At 35.9% G+C, this 11,196-nt stretch overlaps 2 protein-coding genes across 2 annotated transcripts; both read right to left on the bottom strand.

Annotated features, from left to right (window-relative positions):
* Positions 1 to 664: 664 nt before the first annotated feature.
* Positions 665 to 1,803, bottom strand: LOC115623405. The gene has a single exon (XM_030517714.1). The coding sequence runs from the start codon at positions 1,708 to 1,710 to the stop codon at positions 799 to 801; it is 912 nt and encodes a 303-aa protein (XP_030373574.1). The 5' UTR covers positions 1,711 to 1,803; the 3' UTR covers positions 665 to 798.
* A 227-nt stretch (positions 1,804 to 2,030) lies between these two features.
* Positions 2,031 to 3,045, bottom strand: LOC115623406 (Golgi-associated plant pathogenesis-related protein 1-like). Its single transcript, XM_030517715.1, has 5 exons — positions 2,940 to 3,045; positions 2,727 to 2,846; positions 2,433 to 2,650; positions 2,259 to 2,369; positions 2,031 to 2,199 (listed from the first exon to the last, which is right to left on the bottom strand). Exons 1-5 carry the CDS (start codon positions 2,985 to 2,987, stop codon positions 2,130 to 2,132), a joined length of 567 nt encoding a protein of 188 aa, XP_030373575.1. The 5' UTR covers positions 2,988 to 3,045; the 3' UTR covers positions 2,031 to 2,129.
* Positions 3,046 to 11,196: the final 8,151 nt, after the last annotated feature.

The raw sequence follows: 11,196 nt of genomic DNA, 5'->3' as shown, positions 1-11,196 counted from the left end.
CCATTGTCTTTACAAAAAGCGCAGCCACTGGCATTCTCCACAGTATGGTGGAAAAGTTTAAATAAATGACTGGCGAGTTTTGGGAAAAAAAAACTTTGCTAATCTACTTTAAAAATATACCAAAATGAAATATGAAAAGTGACAACAGTTGACTTTGACGGCGGCGGTTTGGTCAGAAAATTCGTCAATTTTCGCAAAGTTCTGGAGTGTGAAAAAATATTAATTTAACTTTTTGCGTTAGGGCCACGCCCACTCAAATGTTTGCACCACAACAACAAGTGCGACATGTGGCCACTCCTGTTGCTATGTTGCTGTTGTTGTAGCCGTTGTTGTTATTGGCGTCTAATGTTTGTCTATTTGGCGCTTGCCGTGGCGGTTGCTGCCCATCATTATCGTAAATTTTTATGCTAAATACATTTCGTTGTAATGCCACAAAAAACAAAGAAACAACACGCAACCAGAGGCAATGCATAGAAACAGAAAAAAAACAAAACAAAATGAAGGCGGACGCCATTTTGGGCAGCTGCTGCCACGTGGCAGGCTGGTGGTCAAGCAAACGGCACACAAAAACACGGCTCAACGACATAATCACAACGATTTGGTGTTGTATTTCGTTTTGTTGTATTTTTCTTTTACTTCAGCCCCCAAATCCACTCCTCCCTCCCCCGCCCCCATGCAAAGCATCGAGACTGCGGTCCCAAAATGTAAATGAACTAAAAATGTTGGCTGCCACCTTATGGCCATTTGCCATTTGCCAATGACAAATTGAACCATTTGGGCCAGATTTTCGTCTGTGGCTCACTTTAAGTCTCGCTTCGGCTGCTTCCGTTTGAACAACTTTTCGTTGCGCTGAAGAAAGTTGACTATCACCGTCGACTGTTGTGGCAGCAACATGTCCATTTGGGCGGCCAACTTCTTGAAACAGTCGCTCATGTAGCCGTGAATTCGTTTCAGGCGCCACTTTTTTATGTTCAGCGTTTCCAGAGCGAAGTCGCGCTGCTGCACGATTTGCTCCTTGGAGACACATTTGTTCGCCTGGCGCTCGGCCTCGGCCCGCAGGCCATCGAAATAGCTGTGGCAGGTACTCCATTGGTACTTCTCTTGCTCCAGATGCCGAAAGCGGTGGCTGCAGAGTCCAAATTGTCGCTCCAGCAGCAGCTTAGCGGACTCGAGTTTGTCGAGGCTGCGCTGCAGCTGCTTGGCCTCCAGCTGCTCCTGGCAGACCATCGCCTCCATCTTTCCAAGCGTCACATCAGTGGCATAGCAGCAGAGCTTCAACTGCTCCATCTGATGCTTCAGCTTGTAGTTGTCGCGTTGCAGCTGCAGGATTTCCGCATATGTCTGCGCATCGGTCTGCAGCTCCAGCTCTATGTCCTGGCAGGGATCCAAGTCAGGACACTCGGGTATATTGAGCATCAGTCGCTTATCAATCACACCCACACGCTCTTTAATCGCCTCCATTTCTAGCTTGATGTCATCGTAGTCCAGCTCCCGCACATATGCCGATTGCGAGGACTCCCCCAGGCTCAGCTCAGTGCTCGGCTTGCAGGCGAGTTCCTCCTCATCTCGGGACTCATCGCAGTCAAATATCTTTATCTTTTTCGGTTTGGGCAGGTCTAGGAAGCGTGTCGGGGAAATGGGCTCGATTTCCTGTGGTATTTCCGGTGGCGGTTCCAGGCATTTGCCTGGGCCAGGCCCTAAAGAGCACATCTTAAGCAGAAATTTTGTAATAGTAACGGGAAACGTAATTTATAAAATTATTATTCTTAATGAGCAAATTGTTTGTTCGTGTAAGTGTGAATGTGTTGACAGTTTGGTTTAGTGTCAGGTTTTTTAATTTTTTCCATTGACTTTGTAAGCAGCAGCTACACAGTTGGGTGGCTCACAAAACTCTCTCAAATAAATGAAATAACAAAGGTAAAATTATTCATTAACTCTTTTGTAGCTTTGTCAACAAAAGACCTTTAAAAGCTAGCCTGAGATTTAAAGCCTAGTCCATCATTCAAAGTAGATAGCTAAACATGTCAGTATTGCTTTGCGAAACATTTAATTTATTTCCATATATTGTATGAACACGATTCAATTTTAAACAAGATATTTTGCATTTACACTCAATTTTGGCGATTTCTCTAAAGCAACTTCGAAAGTACAACCAGGAGCAAAGGTATAATAAGTATCCAAACGTTTTCACTCTTTGTTCTGTTAATAGAAGACTTTTAACGAATAATTTTAAAACTTCAATGTCTTAAATGTTTTACCGTCTATTGCCGCCCCTCTTTAGAAATCGTGGCACCACATTTTCCTGCAGTTGACCATCAATATTGCCCGGCGGCTTATACCTGACAACTACATAATCCATGCCATCGGCGCTATAATATAAGAATATATACATACATATAATGAAGGTATTGTCTATATAGAGAGGTACTCACGATTTAGCCGAACCAACGCCCAAGTCTGTGGTTGTTTTCCAAATGATTTGCGTAAAGTGTGTGGTTGATTTCGAAAGCTCTGGCTTCGCAAAATCGAATTTGTTTATCTCATCGTACCAGCTCTTTACACATGTGGTTGGTGGAAATGTAGTATAGCAGAGATTTTCGCCATAGGCTGTACTATCGGAGTGTATGAGATCTTCCTTTTCCGCAAGAATCTTGCGTAAATAAATAGGAAAAGTAATCATAAGAAAATTAAAAAAAAAAAAAAGATGCGGCTTATTGACGCTTTACCTTGGCATGTGCGGCTGCTTCTTTGCTCATCTGTGAATTCAACCTTAAAGGCGCCACTTTATGCAGCACTCGGAGGTCATTGTGTGCTGCCAGGATATCGTCTTCCAAGTTGGCCCAAATCTAGCAGCAGTGTAATGTTAGATTATATGTGCAACAAGAATAAAATACATTGCATTGGTACATAAGTGAGGAAACTTTTTTACTTGCACTTACCGCTGGCAGATATAGCAACAAAATAACTACACAAAAGAGTTTTTGCATAATTTTTTTTCTAAATCCGAATATATTTTTGGAAGTGATTTTTATAAGTCAATTGATGCAAAGGCATATATGAACGACAAAGCTTTGGAACTGTCAAGTATGTATAAAAAAAGGTTCAAAAATTTTCTACTATTTTGTTTAAATTGTTATGCCTTGGAATATATACTAGAAAATCTAGACGCATAATGTGTGAAATAAGCAAGGTGATGTAGAACTCATGCTACAGGTACATATGTACGAGTACCTACATACTATATAGGATCAACTTGTTGAATCGATAAAAATTTGTGAGTCTATATCTTCGTTCTTCTGAACACTAAAAACTTTTAAATTATAACAGACAGGAATACCGGATATGATGTGACTTATTCATACGCAGAAAAAGTTTATTATAAGTTTCTTTTAATGCCTCATATTAAACTGTAATATTCAATATATCGTGTCACTTTAACTTAAAACAACATTTGGTATAAATTTATGAATTTAAAGGAAACAAAATCTAAGAAAAATGAAACCAAAATAATTCAAAAAAATTACTCACCACCACACCAACTCTAAATAAGACTAAACTCCTAGCTTAAGCTGTATTTGTATTTTTCTATAAGTTATTGTTAATAACAGTATAATTAAAGTTTTACATAATAAAAAAAAAACCACACCAACTCTAGCACAATTTTTTCAAGCAGTATTCATAATTATTAAAAACACTTTACAGATAAACTAACAAAATTTCGTTCGAACATTAGTCTACTCCCATTGCCTAAAAATCCATCTAACAGCCCTTCGAAAACTGAAATCTAAAAACCTGTGAAATATTAAAATTAAGCCAATTGTTACCATTCTCTTCTATATGTCACCTCATTGTATAGAAACAGAAAAAATGCACAAATTTTGGGAAATCCTGCATCAAAGTGACTTTTTATTTATTTTCATGAGAATGTTTCCTCTGGCGAACAATTCCAGCACATAAGTATGCTACATTTTTTGTCACAGCCTTAGTGCAGGTCAACTCCTTATTTATTTTAAAAAATCATTTAAAATGTATCAAACCAGTATTCTGCACCAATATAAATGTTTAAAATCAAAACTGCCGCACATTCGCTCGCTATTTATTTACTTTTATTTTCAACTGACAGAAATCTGCACAGCCGTATTGTTGAAGCCGTGGCGCCTCTGTTGATGTTTGAGCTCAGCTAAAAATGCTCTTATGCCGCATTTGTTGTTAGGCGTCGAATAAATAAATAAAAAATCTTCAAGATTATACATTTTATGCAGCTGTAAACAATTTGAGGCATGCAACCGCAAAGAGCGATGCCGAACGCAATGAGCGGAGCGTTGAGGAAATGGCACAGTTGCATAAAATTGCATACGGAAAGCTGCAAGCCGACGTCGATGGCATGCTGGATGCCACAGTCTGCCAACCGCCTACCCACCACAACCTTCCTCGCTGTCTACCACACCCATGCGCTATACTATATGTGGCACAGTGAACGCATGTATCCTTGGCGGACATTTCGGTTGCGAGGCACGTTTTAAAGGCTTGATTTATGCGCACTAACTTGGATTTTACAGCAAACGCGTCGACGTCCCTGGTCCTGACTGCTTCACTTTGCAGTCGTTTCATCTGCTTTCTGGTGCTGCGTTCATTCGCACGCTTCCTCCGTTTCTTTATTTTTTGTTGCAGCACGGAGTTGTGGGTGGCCCCAGCCTGTCAGTGTCGCCTCGAAAGGATTATTTAGAGTCAGCGTCGGCTTGCAAGCGTCTCAGCGATAAGAACGCACAACGAACGACAATAGCGGCGCTCGGTCTGCACTGATGTCGACAAAAGTGCTCCGATCAGCGCAGCTGAAGGGAGGCGCGGCCCACTGGTGCCACACTGGTGGCAGGCAACAACAAACTAAACCTACAGCGCGTCACAATAACGGAAGTTGTGTGTGTGTGTGTATGTGTGTCTGTGCAAGTGTACCAAAATATCAGCCACTTTTGCCACAGATAAAGCTGTCGTTTTTAGTTTTTCGAGCGAGCGCTAAAGCAATGTCTCTGCTGGCGACAGTAGCAGGCAGTAGCAATACTTATATAAAGTGACCCTGTTGGGCAGAATTAGGACATATGCATGAGTCAGTCCTGTGGCAGCTGTGTCTCAAAACTTGGACGCTAATTTACTAATATTTATTTGTTTACTATTTAGAATACACAGCCAATATATTTTGCAATGATAGACACGACTATTGTAGGGCTTAGTGGGTTGCTGAAGTCTTTGCTGCAAGTGATGCAAAGCATATTTTTTTAATTTATGAATATGTATATGTACTTGTATTTTATGAAAGATAACTTGATTTACTTCCTTAATATTTCGTTCAAATTTTTCTTTATTTTGTATAAACGTATCTTCATATAACTTTTCTTTCTATACAAGTATGACTACTACTAATACTACTACTACTACTACTACTACTACTACTACTACTACTACTACTACTACTACTACTACTACTACTACTACTACTACTACTACTACTACTACTACTACTACTACTACTACTACTACTACTACTACTACTACTACTACTACTACTACTACTACTACTACTACTACTACTACTACTGTAAATAATAACAGTAAAATTAAAGTTTTATCAAAAACAAAAAAAACAAAAAATCTTTGCAAGCCACTCTTGATATTGTACCCGAAAAGTATGCTACATTTTTGATATCGAAGCCGAAAAAAAAGTTTTAAAACATTTAATATAAATTGTTTATATAAAATTAAAACTTAATTTGATTCAGAGCACAATACAAATTTTTATTAAGTTTATTAAACTTATAAACACCCGCAGTATAGATAGGTAACGATATATAAAACACAAAGGCAAAACCGTCTTCTTTATTCTCTTGCCAGGGACACGTCTGACAGGGTTGCCAGAGCTGTACATATCTTCTCATCCTGATCATGCTGCTACAATATCATTTTGTAACATTGGAAATTTAACTCCAGGTTTTTTCTTATAATTTAAAATCCTCAAAATTAATGGATTATTTCGATAACATTTTAAATTGTACAAATATACTTTTGGAACAAAATTAAGGATTCAAAGCCAGCTGAACTGTAATAATTGTCGTTCAATAGTTTTTCATTCATTTTTCGTAGATTTTCTTCAGATTTTTTACACATTCGTAATATCAATAAATTTATCTGTTACTTAACCAATTCATATTTATGACAGTGTGGAGTGTTTTCATTGCCCAGATATATTTATAACTCCATTGATTGCTGAATGGGAAATATTACAAATAGGCAATTAATTCAAGCTGTGTGTGTGTGTGTGTGTGAGTGTGGTTCACGAACTTTAACTCTCGGGCTTTCTGCTCGGGGCGCTTATCCCGATCGACCCAAATATTTGCATCTGTCATTATGTCGCGTCGCGCTGCGCTGTGCTGCTGCCATGGAATCATAAAAGTAATTAATTGATACATGGTATGTAGTTACATATGCGCGTGTGCCCGCGTAATTGCCGTGCCAGACAAATAAGAGTGTGCATTGTAATAAAACCTCGATGCAATTTTTGCAATTTTTCCAGTTTTTTGCCACTTGCTTAATCCCCCGGAGTGAAGCCAGTGTGCGACAACGGAATTTAACGAGCGCCGGTCGCAGCGCCAATACGTAATTAAACTTAACAAGTTCGCCCTTCAAGCCTTCAATTAAATTTTGAATTGTGGCCGTTTTTATTGTAACTGATAATTGCAGTGTAATGGTACGACAACGAATTGCCGTCCGAAGCCAAGTCATTGGTCAAGTCCACACATAATGCCCTTCGCTTATGCACGCAAACATTTTAATTATCCTTCTCTCTCCATGCATCTGCATGTCTGCAAATGTGTGTGTGTGAGTGTGTTGAAAATATGTGCAACGGTAAATATTAAAATGGAACGTGTTAAATTTCAGCATAATTGCATCAAAGGCTGCAACGATTTCATCTATGTGCGACCAGTTTGCAGCGCCAATCAGTATTTGTTAATTGAAGGCTAAAGCGTTATACATACACGTATATTATTTAAATCCTAATTTGTTTGCGGCAGATATCACAAGTTATAAAATATGTATTCACAATTAAGGAAAAGCCAAAGCCCAATTATTATTTAGAAATTCAAGTTGCTTATTTACAGAAATGCCATTATACGATAATTTATATGCTAAGAATGGGTGTGAGTGAGAAAATAAATGAAAGGAAATGCATCCTGATTTAATATATGTATAATTATTTGAATAATAATTCGACTTAAATGAACGATTTTTGAATATGATTTCAAAAGAATTATTTATAAATTTATATATATGATTATTATTTAAGATGCACCCAATAAAAAGCATTTTACTTTTAATTCGGGTACTCCAACGACAAGGCATGCAAATGTCGAAGAAGATTCCATTCCAGCAAAGAGGAATCACCGGTTCGACTCACATCTTCGTCTGGTAAGCGATTTCAATTTGGCATAATAAAACTTTTTGCAGATCCTACACTATAATACAATTAGAACAATGATCTATTTCAGATGGGAGTATACTTGTACAAGTAAATTACAGATGTATACAGTTTTTTTTTGAATTACCATTCAAAATTTAGTAAAGCAGGAAGTAAACGAAAAGTTAGGCATTCAAAAAATATTAGGTGTAAAGTATAGTTTAAGACACGCAATTGTCGCACATCATCCTATTTCTTTGTTTAATAATTTGTATAACATAATATAAATTTTCATTGGTTTCCAAAATAACAGCAAAACAACTACTGCGCATTAATTAATTTTTTTTTTTATATTATAAATAAATAGACTTGCAACACATTCTGTAAATAAACTACGAAATAAAATAAATTTATAAAATTTAAAAACTTTATAAACTACTTCTTAAAGATTGACATACAAATTAAATATTTAAGACATAAAACATAATCTAGTAGATGTGAAGACGGGCTCTAGACCCATTCAACCAAAATCGGCCACATTAATTTATATGATAGCATGATACCTCACATCGAAATGAATGGATGCTCACACAGAATGGCGGCGGATCCCTGACATTATCGAGACATTGCCGTCATTATTATTATTATTAATTTATTATTATTTATGTCGTTGCTTTAGGAATCATCTGAGATAAACTCAACACTGCAGTTACTTTTGTCCCGTTTCTGGGGAAGCAGTCGATATCAAAAAGCTATCTAAATGCTCTGCTGTTGAATTAATTCAGTTCCGTTTTCTTTCTCTGAGACTGACATTGTGGTGTTTATAGTTTTCTTCCATTATTTTGTCAAATACTGCACGACATTCATAATTTCCTGCACTTCTGATTTATAAGCCCATAAAAATGTGAATGCTCTCAGCGCCATATTTCTGCATTTCAGTAGACCATTTTGTTTTAGGTTTTTCTCTTCGCTTTTGTTGGACAATTTATTTCAAACAAGCATTGTTCTTTATGGTAATCATTTAAATGTGTGTAATGTACGAGTTGGTGTTGCTGTTGGTGTCTGTCGCCCTCACGCATTGTAGATAAACAATAATTACGCACATTTAAACACACGCCAATTAACTTGGCTGGCTGCGATGACGACGAGGTCTGCTGCTGACCAGGCTATATGTTGCCTGCGTCTGACCAACTGGCTCTGGCGGGCTGGTTGGCTGGTTGGCTGCTCTCCCTTCGCGTCATCGTCGGTCTGCGTACTTCGGGCCATTACAGATTTATCGCACACGCAATGCCAGGCATAATGTAGGTGCGCACGATTTATGCACAGTTTGCTAAGAGCGACAACAGTAACGACGCCAACAAATCACAGTCAGACAGCAGCCGTAGCCGCAGTTGCAACAAAAACAACTGGCGTCCAGAAACGTCCAACAACACAACACAACGCAACGCAACAGCCACTGAACACTGGACACTGGACATGGGTGTGTTGTAAGAGACAACAACAATAACAGCCTCGTTTCGTATGCACATACGTGTACTCTATGTATGTATGTATGTATGTATGTATGTATGTATGTGTGGGTGGGTACTTACAAGCGAGTAGTAATTGTCAGTCGCAGCACTAGTCTACAAAATAAATATTTGTCTTGCAAGCAATTAGCATACATCTTCTATACAAATTTGCTTTTTTAAATTTTATTTAATTAATCAACAAAAAGTGGTCTTTTTAAACTATGATTATCATTATAAATTAAACTAAAGAAATTAATTAACTAAAAAAAGTGCTATATCATTTAATTAGCATATATCTTCTATACAAATTTGCTTTTTTAAATTTTATTTAATTAATCAACAAAAAGTGCTGTCTTTTTAGAAAAACTATGATTATCATTATAAATTAAACGGAAAAAATTGATTAACTAAAAAAAGTGCTATATCAATTAATTAGCATATATCTTCTATACAAATTTTCTTTTTTTAATTTTATTTAATAAATCAAGAAAAAGTGCTGTCTTTTTAGAAAAACCATGATTATCATTATAAATTAAACTAAAGAAATTAATTAATTTAAAAAAGTGCTATATCAATTAATTAGCACACATCTTCCACCCAAATTTTCTTTTTTAAATTTTATTTAATTAATCAACAAAAAGTGCTGTCTTTTTAGAAAAACTATGATTATCATTATAAATTAAACTAAAGAAATTAATTAATTTAAAAAAGTGCTATATCAATTAATTAGCATACATCTTCAATACAAATTTGCTTTTTTACATTTTATTTAATTAATCAACAAAAAGTGCTGTCTTTTTAGAAAAACTATGATTATCATTATAAATTAAACTAAAGAAATTAATTAACTAAAAAAAGTGCTATATCAATTAATTAGCATACATCTTCTATACAAATTTGATTTTTTTATTTGATTTAATAAATCGACAAAAAGTGCTGTCTTATTACAAAAACTATGATTTTTATTATATTATAATATTATAAATTAAGCTAAAGATATGTAATAATATGACGTTATAATTTAAGCTTACAAGATAAGAAAGCCTAAGAAAAAACTGTACAATAACGTTTATAAATGCCTCCGACACTTTGGGAGAATTGTTTTTGCCATTTTGCCAATTGTACCCCGATTCATAGCCATAGGGGCGTTATATAAATAACAAACTAAAAAATATTATTTATTTATTATTATTATTTCCTAGTGCGACATTAAAAATTCTTATCAATCACAAAAACAAACAAATTTCATGAAAAAACACGATTTGATTAACCTACTTAACCTATTTTATAAAACGTGGGGATTATTTAATGTATTATTTATTACTATGGACATTTATATTGTTGGTTACTTATTTTTTAAGAACAAATTTTATTTATCCCCCTCTTGACATTGTATACATATCCGGCTATATTATTGTATGCTACATTAAGTAGAGGAGAAAAATTAATTCTACTTAATAGCTAATTAAGCATAATGAGTGAGAAAAAAGGGGAAATCTCCCACCAGGTGGGGGAAAATTTGCTGGACTCACAGCAGTTAGTGGTCAGATATTTCCCGGAAGTTAAGTATAGGGCAGTATTTATAGAATTTAGAGAGAGTGGCAAGATAAGATTGTAATACTAATTAAAATAATTTTACGTAGAAGCACTTTTTGGCAGACCTAAAATATTTCCATTTTCATATTATATCGATTATATTATATAGATTATATTATATATTATATATAACAGTGTAGTATATACTCTTCCTTTTAATGGAGGGGTTTTAGAGGCAAAGGCCGAAAATTTCATATAAACTTCGCTTTGAAAATGTCAGCGTTTATAGAATTCTATCTCAAGACTTACTTTATTATACACATTATTATTCCGATCCTGTGCTATCTAGGCATCTGCTTTATTTACCTAAAAGTAATTCTTTACATGCTTTCACATATAGATTGATATAGCAAATGGTTTGATCTTAGCACGAAGAAATATGTACCAGTACATTGAAGAATTTTATTTCCCATTACCAAGCATTTACTTTCGATTAAGTTCTCTCTGCTATAATATAATAGAAAATGCTAGTAAAATGCCAATTATTTGGAAACTAATTGCATGCTGATTAGTGTAATGTGCGGCCTACCCAGTGAACCGACGCGTCGGATTGTGTGCATTTCGGGTGAGTGTATCACTTAATGTGTGGCCAGTTTGGAACGGAAACGGAAATGCTCCACAAATCGTAGCCTAATGATCAAC

This window comes from Scaptodrosophila lebanonensis, unplaced genomic scaffold (genome assembly GCF_003285725.1).
Source record: "Scaptodrosophila lebanonensis strain 11010-0011.00,11010-0021.00 unplaced genomic scaffold, SlebRS2 tig00000053-arrow-pilon, whole genome shotgun sequence".
Classification (NCBI taxonomy): Eukaryota; Metazoa; Arthropoda; class Insecta; order Diptera; family Drosophilidae; genus Scaptodrosophila; species Scaptodrosophila lebanonensis.
Note: the sequence above shows the minus strand (reverse complement) of the source record. Positions and strands in the feature narration are given on the sequence as shown.

What these genes read in the sequence shown, in the direction of transcription:
- LOC115623405 (XM_030517714.1), bottom strand. Translation starts at nt 1,710, where the DNA reads ATGTGCTCTTTAGGGCCTGGCCCAGGCAAATGCCTGGAACCGCCACCG.
- LOC115623406 (XM_030517715.1), bottom strand. Translation starts at nt 2,987, where the DNA reads ATGCAAAAACTCTTTTGTGTAGTTATTTTGTTGCTATATCTGCCAGCG. An exon ending in TGTTGCTATATCTGCCAGCG is followed by an intron (nt 2,847 to 2,939) that starts GTAAGTGCAAGT and finishes CACTGCTGCTAG; the next exon opens with ATTTGGGCCAACTTGGAAGA. An exon ending in GGCGTTGGTTCGGCTAAATC is followed by an intron (nt 2,370 to 2,432) that starts GTGAGTACCTCT and finishes CTTATATTATAG; the next exon opens with CGCCGATGGCATGGATTATG.